Raw genomic sequence first — 18,210 nt, 5'->3', positions numbered from 1 at the left:
CAGAGTGGATATTACAATAATTAATAAGACCCAAATAATCAACAGAAACAAAATACAATCCACAATAGGACATGGAATACTCACTTTGGAAGCAGCCACAACACAACCAAAGAAATAGCCACCTGGAATGGAACAATAAACACTTGATTTTTTTTCCAGCATCTTCTCTTATTTTTCCCACACCCACTTCTAATTCCACCATGACTAACATTGAAATATATACAATTTCATTTTCCTTTGCTTTACTTTCCTGGGTCCAGCAGCTGCAATAATTGTTCTAAGAACCACTATTTGAAGTGAGAACATGTTAAGTTAATGGAATTCAAATTTCACTGAATAAAATACTTTTCCATTTCTCTCCTTCATTCAACAGGAACTGTTCATTGAACCTCACAGGAGAGCTAGTATTGCAGTTAAACATTTTAAATAATAAAGTTTGTTTCTTATGAAGAGATTACTCTCAGCCTGCTGGCAGATAATTTATCTGGTTGGTGGCTATAAATAATTTCATTTGTCATACAATGATTATGAGGGACATAACTATAAGACCAATTAATTACTGGAAAAGATGAGATATATATTTATGAAAACCAGTTAAAATCTCAAAAGTGTAAAAATTCATGGTTTTTGGGTGGGTGGTGGTGGTGGTGGGATGAATTGGGAGATTGGGATTAACAGATATACACTAATATGTATAAAACAGATAACTAATAAGAACCTGCTGTATACAAAATAAAAAAATAAAATTCTAAATGAATAAATAAATAAATAAATTCATGGTTTTTGAATAAAGATAAGGTGCATTCAGGTTAAAACACACACTACTGGCACTATTTGGGCTTTCTCAAGGTGGAAACTTTTGGTTGAAGAACAAATGTTCTATCCCATAAATAAACCAAAAAGAAAAGTTTAACAACCATGATTTTTTTTTTTTAGTTTCTGTGTTATTTAAATGATCTGTACTCGGTTCCATTTCAATTTGGCATTGCAGTCTCCTAAATGCTGTGGGAAAACAATCTTGTGATGATACCAACACAATTATAACACCAGAAATATTTACATAATTATAAGACTGAAATTATACAATTAGCCCGATAATAACTTTAACAAAGAATCAAACAGAAAAAAAGGAGAAATTGTAAGTAAAATAATTTGAAAATGAACACAGAGTAAAAATAAATAGGGGAGAAACAAATACATTTGGTATAAGAAATCTATCTCTTATTTCATAATCAGTTTATCTTAAGTAACAGTACCATATAAAAATTATGGAGAATAATTAGCATTAAGAAATTACATTATGAAGTTCTATACTTTAAATAGTATACAATTTTAGGTAAATTTGCATAGCAGATAGGAGTATAATAATGAAAAATCTAATAGTATCATTCTCACTTTCCTACTTTTTTTCATTATACACATAGCCTCCATGAACCATATTAATAAAAAGAAAAACCACCTTTGTTTCCTTGAAATTCAAGTGAATTCAAAATGACAAGAAACACAGCAATAATCTAGCTATTTCAAAAGTCTTTGTTCCAGTACAAATGTTTTCCGATTTCCTAAGACTAATCAAATTACTCAAGAACCTAGATAAGGGTATATTTCTGAGTGACTCTTTGGTTATTATAGTCCCTCTTTGTTCCAGTGAAAGAACTGTCAATATTGTTGGCATTCCAACCTTCTCTGAATGTGAGTAAATCCCAGAAATAAATATTTTATAATATTTACAATAACCAAAGCAGTTGTTCAAAGACACTGGTCTAATCAGTGTAATATAAAGTTATTTCTTGGCTCTTGTGAATAGAGACCACTTGCAGAAGAGACCACGTGTGGAACCACCAACCCAAACTACTTTTATTGACTGGAACAAAAACATTTCCAAGGACTTGACATAATGACTTTAATGAAAATGTCTGGGGCATATAGAAACAATTAAGCAAGCAAGTTCTAACATCTAATTTCCAAAATGTTTGAGGTTATAAAGTTCATACAGTTTGTGATAGAGTGACAGTCCTGAAAGATTAGAGGAAAAGCAAAAAGGTCATTATTTTCAGCTCTTTCAGGGTTTTAGACATCATTCCATATCACATAGAAAATGGTCCTGTCTAGATCAGCACTGTCCAAGAGAAATTTCTACAAAAATAGAAATATTCAATATCTGCACTGTTCAGTATCATTGCCACTTAATACACATGGCACTTGATCACTTGAAATGTGGCCAGTGTGGGTGACTGAGACACTGAATTTTACATTGTGTTTCATTTTAAATAATTTCATTTAATTTACGTGGTCATACATGGCTGGTGGGTGGCTACTGTACTGGACAGTGCATGAACAGACTAAAACTGTTAGTGAGATAGAGGTGTAGCCAGAGTATTTATTATATACCCATGCTAGGTATCAGGAGTCTGATGATGGTGTTCTCTAAGGATAGATCCATGAACAGTCAACATGATGATGCACGAACTTTGCAAATGACCGCAAATGAAAAAGAAGTAGCCAGTATTTAGAAGCTAGGTCACAATTTAAATTATATAGATAATTTGTCTCTATGATTTAAAAAATAATGGCGGGGCTTCCTTGGTGGCACAGTGGTTGAGAGTCTGACTGCCAAAGCAGGGGACACGGGTTCGTGCCCCGGTCCGGGAAGATCCCACATGTCGCGGAGCGGCTGGGCCCATGAGCAATGGCCGATGAGCCTGCACGTTCGGAGCCTGTGCTTCGCAATGGGAGAGGCCACAACAGTGAGAGGCCCGCGTACCGCAAAAAAAAAAATAAAAATAAAAATAAAATAAAAAAATAAAAAATAATGGCATGTCGGGGATAGAATATACAGCATATACATATGGAAAGGGAAATTAAGTGCCTCTTTCTGAAAGACTTATTTGCTAAATGAACTAGTAAACATCTTCAGAGATGTGACAGATGAAGGTTGATCATCTATATAGTAAAACACCAACAGTATGATTTCAAAAATAAGATGTGATGGAGAACTAGAGCAAGAATATATTCAAGACTTAGGAGGAACCCTACCATGACATAACCTGGCTAGGTACAAGTTTGATACTCACAATGAAAGAAAATAGGCGTGAAAAGAGAAGAAAACTGCCAAGGCCAGGTATAGAAAAGGTTCAAAAACGTGAATACAACCAAATGAGGTATAATGGTCCAATATTCTATCATGAAGAACTTTAATGAACTACAAAAAAGACACTCCTAAATACTTCACTGTGGAATATCTTCAGAGGCCTTTAAATATGACTTAAAGGTTCTAAACAGTCTGGATGCTGAGCCTAGTTAATAACAGCAATCCTTTCCTGTCATAACAGATATTTCGGCCTCCCTTCGTGTCCCCATCCAATCCATTTTCCATATAGTAGACAGAGTGATCTTTTTTAAAGCATAAAAAAGTCATATCATACCCTGAATGAAGCCTTTCAAAGGCTTCCTCTTGCATTTAAAATAAAACCCAAATTCTTTACTTCAGCCAATGGTTCTGCAAACCTGTTTCTGGCCTACTTTTCCAATGTCACCACATGACATGACACTCACTTCTCTCTCCCACTGTTCCAATTGTGCTGGCCTCCTCTCAGTTTCCATAATTTACCAAACTTTTCCAAGACCTTTGCATTTGCCCCAGTTTCTGCATGTCTGAGTCCTTCTTATCTTTCCGGTGTCAATGAAATGTCATTTCGTCAGGAAGGCTTCCCTGTCTACCCTCCTTTGCCCAGCTTTATATTAGCCCACTGTTTATTTCCTTCTGGCACTTATTACACTCTGTGATTATTTCCATCAAAATGTATTTATCCTCTGTCCTCTTTCCTACTGTAGCCTTAGTGTCTAAAACAATGCCCGATAAACGGTAGGCATTCGGTAAATCTGTACTTAATAAATAAAGGAAGGGATAAATAAGAGTATACTTAAATAAAAAATACAGGGACTTCCCTGGTGGCATGATGGTTGGGACTCTGCACTCCCAATGCGGGGGGCCTGGGTTCAATCCCTGGTCAGGGAGCTAGATCCCACATGCATGCCACATCTAAGAGTTCGCCTGCCACAACTAAGACCCAGCGCAACCAAATAAATAATAAATAAATATTTTTTAAAAATACAAAATACCCATGTCAACAGAGAGAAATTATATACTAATCACATAGAAAACATTTAAAAAAGCATAACATATCATTATATGTTATGTAGGATAAAGATAAAGAACCGGAACCAATTCATTCTATAAGTTCTGTACAAATGTAGAATTCAGAGCTCTTCTCAAGTCACACAAGGAGATCTGTGTGTAAATGACTACCATTAAAATAGTACTGGCATTTTGAGTTTTCACCAAAGGAGCACAGCATTATGAATGTTCTGCTAACATAAGTACAGTAGTGTATTCTATCTGTACACTCTGTTTTGTACTTCATGGTATACACAGCATATAGAATTATGCCTGACGTACTGAAAGAACTAAAAAAATATGTGTTGAATTAGTAAGTGGCTGAATGAATGACAGGCAGTAATAGTAAAGTGACACCTTGTTATGACTTAATCGCAGATTTCAATGCTTTGCAGGTTAAATCACGCCCTAAAACATAGACACTTGCTAAGTAATGCTGCCTTAAAAGTATTACTTTTAAGTATTTACTTTTAAGTATTACTTTTAAGTATTACTTTTAAGATAATACTTTTTTTTTTTTTTTTTTTTTTTTTTTTGCGTTACGCGGGCCTCTCACCGCCGTGGCCTCTCCCGTTGCGGAGCACAGGCTCCGGACGCGCAGGCTCAACGGCCATGGCTCACGGGCCCAGCCGCTCCGCGGCATGTGGGATCCTCCCAGACCGGGGCACGAACCCGCGTCCCCTGCATCGGCAGGCGGACTCTCAACCGCTGCGCCACCAGGGAAGCCCTAAGATAATACTTTTAAGTATTACTTTTAAGATAATACTTAAAAGTATTATCAGGGCCTCCCTGGTGGCGCAAGTGGTTGAGAGTCCGCCTGCCGATGCAGGGGACACGGGTTCGTGCCCCGGTCTGGGAGGATCCCACATGCCGCGGAGCGGCTGGGCCCGTGAGCCATGGCCGCTGAGCCTGTGCGTCCGGAGCCTGCGCGTCCGGAGCCTGTGCTCCGCAACGGGGGAGGCCACAACAGTGAGAGGCCCGCATACCGCAAAAAAAAAAAAAAAAAAAAAAAAAAAAAAAAAGTATTATCAATAAAGGTATAACTATCATTAAGGTATTATGGGAGCATATATTGTATATACTAATAATGTAAAGCCACCTAGTGATTCCTCATTAGCAAACAGAAGGGAAATCATAAGGGAATAGTATATAGCAGTTCTCTGACACTTTTCTTAAAACTCTCAGGAATAAAAGGACTAAACTGGATCTTCAGATACTCCAGGCAACAATAATACCCTCTGGTTGTTGTAAAAGGAAGGAAGAAACTGCCTCCTACTGTATAATTTGCATTTCTTCTCTATCTAGTCAATGCTGTACTGCCAAGTTAGAGCACTAGAGAGACCAACATAATAGAAATTTAAAAGCCTATATCCCTGGTGCTAGTATCTAAGAACTTAACAGAAGATATTGTTCTATGGTAAAGAAAACAGTACAAAAATATAAGGTAGACTGACTCCTTTATCAAAATGACACTCTAATGATAATTGGTAACAGAGCAGACCAAACTAATTTTTTCAGTTTAGCACTTTGAAGAAATAAAAAAATTATTACTTTCATCCTCTAAAAGGGAAGTTTATTGAAACTACTCTATAAAATTATAAAATCTAGATTGAAATTTTAGTATGAAAACTAAAAATGGGTACATCACTTCCACAAAGGAAGAAATGTGTCTTAACTTTTCTTTAGGTTCTCTGATCATGTTGAGTATGAGGCTCTAAATAAAGTTTAAAAGACCTAAACTATCTTCCTGGATTAGCACTTGTACCATGATGCAAAGCACATATGAGATATTTCAATGGTAATGAGAAGAGGCACATTGGTATTAAGAAAGGAGCTTAGTCTAAAAGTAAAATTATGTGAATTTTGATTCAAAGATGTGACAGAATTGTGAACATCTGAATGATTTGTTTAGCTGTATAGCTGTGCACATGATGAAAACAATTACTGTTTTTCTACTATCACCAAGTTTTTGTTATTCAAAAGTTTGAGAACTAGTCAATTGGCAATACCTTCAGGATATTGGGCCAAAAAACGCTCATAATTTTTTATATAATTTCTTGCCTAGAAAATGACATTACTGTTTTTTTTGTCCATTAAAAAGAAAAGTTTTTGCAATAATTGTGAGAGCTCAACTAATAATGGGAAGTTATACAACATTTACATCCTCTGTTGTAGTTTGGTTTCTAGCCTAAAGACAAAGGACCACTATCTTCTTGAGTAAGTGAGCTAATAATATTGTACACGTTTAGTGGCTTGATGCTCAGTCTCTAATTAATTAACTATACTGTGTTGAAAGGCACGTAAGTTCAGCTCTACAGCTCTACATGGGACAAGGGTCCTGTAACTGAACATAAATCACCACCACATTCAGATAGGACCATTTTTTCTCATAAAGCTAAACTGAAGACAGTCAAGTAATGTTGATCTTTCAATGAAGAGGTTCAAATCATTAACAATGACAAAGGGTTGGTTTGAGATTAACTGTGGCACAAGACTGAGTTTCATTCCATTAATGTTGGTCATTTGGCATGATTGGCAGAGGTTAATGAGGTAAATTAAAAATACATTTCAACGCAATTTTCATTACCTCACATGAGAGTCTCAAGTTACTCAACCCCATGGTTTTGTTAAGTTGTAAAAGGAATTATTGAAATTTTCACTATATCTCTGTCATGGACTTGTTCACCTCAAACTAGCTTGAGCTTTATAATGATGATAGACATTAAGGATAGTAGTAAGAATAGCAATTAGCATTGCTCATTATATGCCAAGCCCTACAGTAAGTGCTTTGTAATCATGATATATTTTAAGCCACAAAAATGACCTTTGAAATTGGTACTATTACAACCTCCATTTTATAGATGAGGAAACTGAGGCTCAGAGAGGTTAACTAACTTGTTCAGTGTCATAGTGTTAATAACACATAATTAGAATTCACAGCCAGATCAGTCTCAGTCCAGAGGTGGCACTATGCAATACTGCATCTCACAGTCAGCCTCCATTTGTTTTATTAATTTAAAATAGTAGTAGAGCAAAAGAAGAGATATCATCAAAACTCAAAGATCAAATGGAAACCAACACTTTATAGGTGAAGTGGTATGTACAACTTTTGGTACATACCTTTAATATTTTACACTACTTTACTTGGTCAAGGAGGAGTGATAATATTTTATGTAGACTTCTTAACTGAGGTTAGAAGCAGCCTAATAAGACAATGATGTAATTTTAAGTTTGGGTTTCAGGTATGTATATAATTGTACACCCTCAGGAGAGGCAGTACTTCACCTGAGTCATTTCTCCCCTGAAGGCAGCCTGGGCCTTTATGTTGGATTCAGGCTGTATATTAGGACACATCCAGCAGTATCCTCCGAGATAAATATCTAGAGTAGTCATTCACAGGCTGAATCCAATCCACAGATGAGTTTTTTGTGTGTACCCACGTAGTGTTCATTTGTTTGTTTTACTTTAACCAACTACCCACACTTAAAAATGGGAAATTTTTATAGAAAAAATCTGTATTTTCATCTTATGTTGAAAAATAAGAAGGCTTAGCGAAACTGATTCCCAAACCCCTCATGGGAAGTCCTTGGCTGGTGTTGAGTTACGACTGCCCCCATTTGACAATTGGAGGGCAAATATTCTCCATCCAGCCTCAAAGCCACGTCACCCCTAGACATCCTCTGCCAAGCCTCTTTTCACATTTAAGTGGCTGCTCCTGATCTAGAGGAAAACCTCATTCACCAACCAGCTTCAGAAACCTCTTACCTTAATGCAGAACTGAACCTGTGACCTACCGCCCCCCTTTTATTTTAACCTGGGGATGTGAAGGCCAGCAGCAGCATGGTAAAGAGACCATGATGGTGGCACTGAAGACAAAAGAATTCTGTAAGCAAATGGGTGATTTGAATCTCTGAAAGGCTTGTTTAAAATGATTTCTAAGCCACTAATATATATTTATTTTATTTTGTGAGGAAATAGTCTTTTAAAGGTGGTGATTCATCTCTGGTATATTTAATAATGCCATATCTAGAGTCAAACAAATTTAATATTTAGTACAGAATAATTTTCATTGTTTAAATTCAATGCATATAAAGACTTTCTACTTTGAGGTTTTGAATGTCTCAATTAAAAACTCTTCATGTAGAAGATATGTGCTTAAGTATATTTTATATGCTATGTATGAAGTAATAAAATATCAATAGAAGAACTATACATATCATTGATATAAAATTTCATATATACATATACACTTATATTTATGTATATATATACATTTATATGTGTATATATATATACATATATCCTTCTAAACTATTCCTAATTTAACTTTAAATCACATTAATATTTAATAACAGAAAATTCTTACCTCAGCCAGAAAAATGACTAAGCACCAAATTAGCACAAAAATTAAGCTCTTGTGGACAGTAATATATCGAAGGTATGTGTTCCATGTAGTCACTGCTGGTATGTTCTCCACATCATCAAAAAAGCACTCCTGAAGAAAAGAATCATGGTTATTACAATGAGACAATACAGGTTCACACCAGCACTGTGGTTTTATTTTGAATGTGTGGAAATAAAGGAATATTACTATTTGAAACGAAGTGAATTTCAACAAATATAAACCATTATGAATGACACATGTGATGTCACTCCACAGCCAATATAATGTCCACTGGAGCAACATAGCTTTTTGAAAAATGAGAAACACTGCGATTCTTCAAACTCTGAATGTAATATTGCTGATAAAACAACTGTATTGTTTTTGAACAATTTTACCATTTTAATGCTTAACAGTGTCACACATTTTATCAAATAAATGGTACCAGCAAACTGAAGCTTCCCAGAACCATCCTTGACTTAACTTTGAGAGCTATAGTTCAATAATTTGAAAGAGAGAAAATCCAGATATTTCAAAGGGAAAGGATAGTTTTGTTTCTTACAAAGTCAACAAAATTCACAGAAGAAGCACTAGAACATCAAAGAAAGGGTCCTAGGAAATTGGAATATGACACACTGGTTAGATGTAAAAATTTTTGAAGTCAAGTAAACCTGTATTTGAATCTGGACTCTATCATTGACTTCCTAGGAGCTGCTTGAATTCAGGCAGCTGAACTTCTCTAAAATTTAGTTTCCTTATCTATAAATGAGGATAATGAGAAGTACCTTCTAAGAATATGCTCATGGCACTAGAAGCAATCAATAAATACTATTATCAGTCGAAGTGATCATTCTTTACGATTAAACTTATAGAATCACGTTTGAGAATTTCATTCAGATTGGTATTAAAACCATACAGATAAATTATCTTTTAGGAAACCTTTTTTAAGATTATAGAAACACTGAAAGTATGTACTTTAGAGATCATCTATTCTGTTCCCTCATTTTACAAAGAAAGAAACTTTGGCCCAGAGACATTAAATGACATGTGACTTGCCAAAGGTCACACTACTCTTAATTGATCTATGCTATTAAACATATCAATTTATTACAACACTGTTTCATCCAAGGCACTTAAGGAATTTTTCTAGTTTAAAAAAAAAAACCCTCCTCTTTTCTACTGCCTCCTATTTTAAGAATAAAAGCATTTTATTCTTTAGAACTTAATACAAAAGACTTTCTACCTGAACGTTGGCACTAGTATATGTTGAATTTCACATACCTTCTTTAAAAGAAAGCTGCCCAGAAATCCTATGTATAATGCAAATTTAAACGATAAAAAAGCTCACATTAACTAAATTCAGGCAAGACTGATGTATAAGCCAGACTGTTAGTCCTGTTGAGGGACTAGATGTTTATATACCTTATAGAGGCTACCTACATACAGAAACATTTCTTTGTCTCTCAATAACTGAAGCTATTATTTGTTTATATATTTGTTTTCACTCCACCTCTTCCCACAGAGGTTTTAGGAGGGTAATGAAACAGATTTATAATAATTCATAATTTTTCTCATTAATGATTATCACTGCTTAGTAAAGGACTCAATATTAGTCCTTGCTTTGACTTAACAATACATCTTACAGTAAGAGACATCACAAAAGGAAATAGTTGATTCTTTCACATTTCGAAGTTGCTTACATAATTTACATACTTTGGACTTTGGGAATCTTAAAAATAAACCTCATCCTAAACTCAAATTTGAGTAAGTTTTGCTACATAGTATGTATTACATCCCACTCTTTGTGGCCAAAAGAAAAAAAAGAAAGGAAAAAATGGAAACACCACACTGATTACTTATACGCACCCTTAAATCTTCTTCATTAATTTCTTCACTTATTTCCAAGCCAGTATCTTGAGATAACCGTCTGGAATATATATCTATTTCAGTTAAGCTCGCCTGAGGGGCCAGTGACATTTTTCGTGTGGATGTCGCTGTCTTTCGGTGAATGCTTTGACCTTGGTTCACTGAGGAGCAGGTCATAAGGTTCAGGACTGACTGCCTCCTTCGTCCCTGAAATGTGGGACTAGCACTGATCATGTTGCTCCGATGCAGGAGCGCCTCTCCCAGTTCAGAACCGGAAACTAAGGATAGTCTTCTCTCTAAAGGCTCAACAGAATCTTCTTCGATGCCATTCATTTGTAATGGAGTCTTCTGTACAATTGAAAATTTCCTCACAGAGCTGATTGAATTGAGAATGGAGTTCTTCCTTTTTTCACCAAACTCTCCAGTCTGTTTAAAAGATTGCTTTTTCGCTTCATTCCAGGACACAGAAGTATCTCCTTCTAGTGAGAAACGCCGTAAAGTCTCAGTTATGATTGAATTTCTTCGTTCTGCAGTAAACTGGTCAAAAGTGTCACATCCCATGAGCTTTGAGCTGAAGTCGGGCCGTTGATTTTGTAATTCAGAAAATGTCCCATAAAAATAGCTGCTACCTTCATGTAAAATTAATATTTTGTCAGCTTTCTTTAAATGTTCCATTTTAGAAGTGACCAAAATCCTAGTTTTGTTAGCCATCAATTTACAGACACAGCTTTAAGAATATAAAAATATATAAATATTAATTTTATAAACAATTTATTACAATAGTATATATATTGCATTTTAACATTTTATTAACCTATTCTTGTATAAAACCTCTACCATACAATGTTATTATTATACTTAAAATAAGTAAATATTCAATAGTAACTAATTTGCCCTTCTTGAATTATTATGTCATGAAATATTGTATTACTGAATTATTATAGTATGCTACAGTACAAAGTTGAGTGTTAACAGACCTAGAATGAAATTAAATATCTGATATTAAATAAACATTTGACTTTGAATGAACTGGTTACCCTCTGTGTCAGGGCTGATTCATCAAGAAAATGAGGGAATCGTTAGATGACCTTTAAGATTCCTTAGGGTTTATATTTCTATGTGTCTTCTAAAATGTCAGAGCTTTCTTGTTCTTTAAATTTTCTACTCATTTCCTTTTATATTTTAAGTTGACCACCAATTTTGTACTTAAGAGCTTATATTAAGACTAATTTTATTTGTTTAAAACACAACAACAATAACAAACCTGAGAACTGGATGATAAATTTGATCCTCCTCCAACAAAACTTCCCTCTAAGTCTAGAAGTAAATCCTGACTAGAACCATCTAAGGGAGACCAATTTCTTTTTGGCATTAAACAATTTTATATTATATATTGATAGAAAGAGGCATCATTCTAGTCTATACTCTAACATACTAACATAACTAGCAAAGTTTATATTGGTAAGAAGGTACTTATAGTTACAGGATTATAAAAATAGTATCATAGGTATTAAATTTTGCTAAATTCTAGGAAAGGTGCTTCTAGGAAAAATACGGCCATTTTATACACACACAATCTACATCCTTATTGATTAAAATGAATCATGATAATTCTCTTAATAAACTACTTTATAGTCTATGAAATCATTTTGAAACCTTAAAATCAAGTTATATAACTAACTGTTCCTGTTAGGAACTTCACATACGTTGAGCCCCAATGGGAGCTCCAGTGAAATGTATACCCTGAGCTTTGTGTGACCGAGGAGAAGGTTCTGAAGGGAGTATTGAGGTAGATGAATAGTCTGAGCATTCACCTATATTAAAGCATTAAAACATTCAGTTTCTTTGGTTCCTTAAGAAGTTTACTACCTAAGGAGGAGATAAAATAAAATACTAACACGAAAAAAGTGAATAAAAAGTTTAAGTATAATAATCAATTAAAATAATATAAGCTATGTCACAAGACAATAGTACTATAAAAACCTACATAAATAGTGATTGTTAAAGTAATAATGGAAAAAATTGGTTCAGCATAAGGTGCACAGAAAAGTGGATGTGATCTTTAACCTTGACCGTAGAGGGAAGATCAGATTTGAATAAGTGGCTACATTACATTCTGCCATTCTGAGTCACAATGGTAGACGTATTTCTCAAGGAGTAATATGCAGCCTATGGTGGTATAGTTGTTCCTTCTTGTCTTTTAGCATGAATAAGTTATTCAAAGAACATACCTTTCAAATATTTCTTTCTCTGTTAACACATCTAGGTACCCAAAAGGAGAGTCTAATAGGTACAAATCAGCATCTCTGTATACTGCTCTAAAAAGAAAATGGAAATGAAATTAGATTCCTTCAATATTTCCATGTCTTTTGGTATAGATTATTTTAAGTGAAGAACAAAAAGATAAGTCATCTGTGATTTTTATGGCTTTTCACAATACTCCAAAAACTGCTGAAGTGGTTTTGCTAAATATAAGTGACATACACTTGAAGTTACAAAAGTTACAAACTGAATCACACCATACATACAATTTTAAATATTACCTTAAAAAAGAAAAAGAAAACCCTTTAACAGTAGTATCTATTTACAGCCAAGCACTACGCCACACGCTGGGAATACAATGGTAAAAATTACACAAGCTCTGCCCTCAAAGGTCTTGCATTTTGGTGGGAAACAAAGAAGAATAGACTGTTTCAAACCTGTAAAATGTCAGAGACAGCAACTAAATTGCAGCACTTATGTGAAATTATTTTTTAATATTTTTTCAGTGTTGACTGTTACCAACAAGTTGATAGCAGTGTTGTTACGGCTGTATGATTGACATTGCTCTTTGCTCCTTATAGTCTTAGTTTCTGGACCATACTCATAAAAATGCCACACAAGTGAAGGATGAAAAATTTGCAATGAAAATGTATACCCATATTATTTTATATTATAAAATTTTAGAAAATTTTACTATTTTCCAAGTTAAAAAATAAAATTTTATGAGCAAGTAAAATCTTCATTAAGTTGATCTTAGGACAGTAATAAGATGAAGATATGGTCCCATATGAATGGAAGTGAGGCAATTTCTTCATAACATTTAAATCTTTTCAGCTGTGGTTGTTAGTACCCTATACCTGTGCCAGTCACATAGCATTCAGTGTTTATGTATAATTCTGTAAAAAAGGAAACTGTGTTTAGTCAGCAGGTAACTAAGAGAAGTAATAATAATAATAATAATTAAAAAACAGAAATGACGGGCTTCCCTGGTGGCGCAGTGGTTGAGAGTCCGCCTGCCGATGCAGGGGACACGGGTTCGTGCCCCGATCCCGGAAGATCCCACATGCCGCGGAGCGGCTGGGCCCGCGAGCCATGGCCGCGGAGCCTGTGTGTCCGGAGCCTGTGCTCCGCAACGGGAGAGGCCACAGCAGTGAGAGGCCCGCGTACAGCAAAAGAAAAAAAAAAAAAAAAAAACAGAAATGACAAAAAGTCAAAGTAAAATCTAGAAGAACCTTTGCAGTGTAAATTATTTTTGAAGATAACACGTAAGAACTAGATAAAAGTCCCCCATCTAAATGTACCCTCGAGGGCTTTCTTCCCTTACTCAGCTCCTCTCTCTCTCCTACACATCTATGACCACAGTTTCTCAAGAGATCAGAAATAACATATTTATCATCCTCAAATGGACAACACATGACACATTCAGATCAGAATAGCAATAAACAATTATTTTCTTTAATGCCTCAAACTGTGTGCATTTTATAATAAAACTGAATCTTCAACTGGTAAATACAAACTCAATTCTATACTGAATGCCTGAAGCCATAGAGCGTATCCTACCTAAATTTGAAATGAAATGTTTAAGACAAGTCTTACTTTGGCTCACAGATTAATCAACTTTCAGTTATTTAGAAACTATTATTTTGTCTGTGAATTATCCATAACTATTGATTTATTACTTGACATTGTAATCCCAAGATCAAGGTGTGGTTTAATGTAGAGTCAAGACGACCTGGTTAAAATTGTAACCCTAGAATTTCCCAGTGTGGATTTTGGCAAGTTAAGATCTAATCTCCTCATTTATCTCATTATCTCTTCTATAAGTTGGGGAGAACAATCCTTTTTTGGCAGAGTGATATGGGGATTAAGTAAAATTACACATGTACTCATGCACACCCAACCCAGAATAGTACTAGGCAATTGTAGGTGCTCAGTGAGTTAGTTTCCTGTCCCAGCTTTTGAAAGCACAAGAAAGTAAGGGAAAGAAGCCAAAATTAATAATAAGTCAAGGTGATTTCTTGCTAACAACTTCAGCAACACAGTAAGAAGAATTTTGTTCAAATAAAACTGGAGTAACATTTGCCATACCATATCACCAATAATTTTTTAAACTGACAGTTACAATTTAACCTCAAAGGTTTCTTCTTGACACAAGTTAACTATACATATACATACACTTCCCTTTGACACTTCAAAATGCTTAGGCCAAGAATGTCTCCACCAAGAGACCACCATAGCCCCCACTATGTTAGATGTGCTTGTCCTATGTATTTTTCTTTAAAGATTACAGACTTTAAGCTAAGTGACATCTTTTGCCCTATTTCTGTCATGAGATTAATTAGTTATGTTGAAAATTTTGAAAATTTTGAAAATTTATGTTTATCTAAACCAAGAAGCATAAACAGAAGCCTAGAGCAGGTGTGCACATTTTGGGATGGGGCGAGCAAGGAACTGTATGAAGGACTAAATAAAAATTTACATCTTCTCTTTCCTGTGCTAGGCAGAGTGTCAGGGTTTTCCATTTGTAGTAAATCATATCATGAGGCAAACAAACACACACACCAACATAAGGGTATGCATTTTTAAAAAGCCATCAGCTTTATCAGACATGAATACTATATCATTAACTATTGTTCTTAAAGGCTATTCTTAACCTGCTACCTATAAGATCCTGGGCATTTTTCAATTACAGAAACAGAATATAAAGAAATAGAGAATCATCTATAATTTTTTACATGCATGATATTTACAACAAATGCTCACTGGACCAATAATCAGATATTCACCTTGCTAAAGAAATTCTTGCTTGCTGACCTCCACTCAATGTGATTCCACCATCTCCAAGAACTATGTTGTCTTTCTCTGCAAATTTGGAGATGTCCTATTATCAAAAATAGACAGAGAGGAATTGTCAGTATGTTGGATCTGAATTTGAAAGGTACATTTTCCTTCAAATGCAATCGTATATCAGACTTCTGCTTTAACCACAGCAGAAATTGTGAACACCACATCTCAGTTACTTTAAATGCATTTCAATTGCTCAAAACGTTGTTGAAATTTTATAAAGAAAACTTTCCTTAATTTTTCAAATGTTATTTATGATAATTAAATAAGAATTGGAAAATATCAGAAAGTAAAGCAAATGCATATGCATAGTTATGATATGTAAAGATGTGTGTATATCATCCATTGACCATTTTACAAACCCAAGTGCTATTAATGTGCTAAAGTGCACTTCCTTTCAATTTAAATTCACTCCTTTAAAAGGAAATCCCAAAAGATGAATAAACCTCCTAATAAGAGAAACTAAAAGAATACCATTTACAGCTCCCTGCAGTATCTAAGCATATTCAGTGACCAGGGGTACAAGGCATCTCTTTTCCACACTTCTCTCACCTACCCACCCAAACAACACAGCCTTCTCCCTCATCCATCCTCCCACCTCATTCTTATGTCCTCTCCCCATCCGCTCTGTCTCCCCTGTCATCTCCCTGCCACATGTGTCCTGTCATCCCTTCTCCAGTTAATGAACTCTGTGGCAACAACCATGCTAGACATTGTGAAAGATTAGAATTTATAAGAAATAGTCCTCAAATTGCAGTCATTGTAAGTCTAACTTGGAAAATAAGCCATAATCCTGGAGAAAGCTAAAAAACATCCCAAGAATCAATTAACCATTTTAAGATAATAAAACAATATGCAATTAATTGGCAAATTAATTGTTCAGAATATAGAAGTATTGTAAAGTAGATAGAAAATGCTATAAGGCTTTCTGGAGTAGGTGAGGTTTGCCCTGAGACTTGAGAATGTGACGAGTTAGATGGATAGGATTCTCTCTTTAATTCAAAACAAGTTCTTTGCCTTTTCTTTTCTCATCCCCATACATCTTCTCTTTTCTTTTGTTACCACCTTCTTCTCTCTCCCTCTATTAAAAATACTCTTCCACTCTATTCCTCCTTTTTCTTTCACAATCTAGAAGCAGTACATCTGCTCTCCTTGAACTGACATGAACATTACCTGTATTTAAACTGTCAAAATGGTTACTTATATTGTCCACTTGTTTCTGTTACCCACCATATGAAAGTCAAATAGAACTTCATACACAAAACTGTAAACTCACAAAGCTGGTAAATTAGTACATGATCATTCGTATTAAGAGCTAGTTGGCAGCTCCTGTAGGCTTAGAACCATGCCAGCCACTGCCCCCAAGGAATGGTTGCTGTCAATACTCCTGAGCTAAGGGGACCAAAAAGGATCAAAAATGTGACTCAAAAAATGCTGACATGTTGGAGGAGATACAGCAGGACTCAGTGGAGCTAGCTACTCAGGCACTGGCGAAATACAACACAGAGAGGTCATTGAGACCCATATAGCACTGTGATGAGGAGGACCTTCTGTAGTTATGAGACGTGTGAAACGAAGTGCTTCATTTCTTTCCACTGGACTGAATTTTTTTGTTCAACTCATGGACCAGGTCACATAACCAGGATTCCATCCAAATAACAAGGACTACAGATAAATTCCACACCCGAGGTCTTAAATCTCAGTCTCACTAAGGGAGCATGTCCAGGAGCACCTCAGCCTTTAAGCCTTTAGTGAGCAGTTCTATGCAGCACAACCTCTGTACTCAATTTAGAGCCATTAGTAAAATGGCTCACATGTGTATTTCTTCTCTGCTGCACCATACTTTCCTTCCTCATATCCCATTCCCTTTTAAAAAAATTAAATCTTTTAGAGGAAAAGAAAGAATAATTTATCTTATATGAATAGATTGAGTGCAGGTTTTTGTAAAGGGGGCACATTTTCTAACACAATCTTTTTTTTTTTTTTTTGGCTACGTTTGGTCTTCATTGCTGTGTGCGGGCTCTCTCTAGTTGCAGCGAGCAGGGGATACTGCTTGTTGGGGTGCACGGGCTTCTCATTGCGGTGGCTTCTCTTGTTGTGGAGCATGGGCTCTAGGTGTGCGGGCTTCAGTAGTTGTGGCTCATGGGCTCAGTAGTAGTGGCTCACGGGATCTAGAGCACAGGCTCAGTAGTTGTGGTACACAGGCTTAATTGCTCCTCGGTATGTGGGATCTTCCCGGACCAGGGCTTGAACCCGTGTCCCCAGCACTGGCAGGTGGATTCTCAACCACTGTGCCACCAGGGAAGCCCTCTGGCACAACCTTAAAAAACCAGAGGTTGCTGGAATTATTGGAGTTTTTTTTTCAAATTTGAATTCAATACAGTATCAGTTAAATCAGTTTAAATTTCTATTTTCTTTAAATTTAGAAATATCAGTAGTTATTTTGATGGTACGCTTATAACACTGTTACATTTAGGGGATTATAGATTTGGAGGGTGTAGAATCCTAGCCCAGTGCAAGAGTTTAACAAAGATTTGTGGAATGAAGGAAGAAAGAAGGAGAGAATGGATGAGGGAAAGGTAAACAAACATTAAGTGACAAAGAAACAGGTGCATATAAGAAAATAAGAAAGGTGTACAGCATAGAAAAAGAAAGAAAATGGGAAAAGGAATAATTGTCA

The 18,210-nt window shown here is 35.4% G+C and overlaps 1 protein-coding gene across 1 annotated transcript in view; it reads right to left on the bottom strand.

Moving 5' to 3' along the window:
- CFTR (CF transmembrane conductance regulator) overlaps nt 1-18,210 on the bottom strand; it is a 194,794-nt gene that overhangs the window by 72,669 nt on the left and 103,915 nt on the right. Inside the window, exons 12-16 of the mRNA XM_060107728.1 lie at nt 15,473-15,567; nt 12,656-12,742; nt 10,425-11,151; nt 8,544-8,672; nt 85-122 (exon numbers count right to left, since the gene is read on the bottom strand). Coding sequence (XP_059963711.1) covers nt 85-122; nt 8,544-8,672; nt 10,425-11,151; nt 12,656-12,742; nt 15,473-15,567 — 1,076 coding nt within the window. The remainder of the gene's footprint in view (nt 1-84; nt 123-8,543; nt 8,673-10,424; nt 11,152-12,655; nt 12,743-15,472; nt 15,568-18,210) is intronic.

This window comes from Mesoplodon densirostris, chromosome 9 (assembly GCF_025265405.1).
Source record: "Mesoplodon densirostris isolate mMesDen1 chromosome 9, mMesDen1 primary haplotype, whole genome shotgun sequence".
Classification (NCBI taxonomy): Eukaryota; Metazoa; Chordata; class Mammalia; order Artiodactyla; family Ziphiidae; genus Mesoplodon; species Mesoplodon densirostris.
Note: the sequence above shows the minus strand (reverse complement) of the source record. Positions and strands in the feature narration are given on the sequence as shown.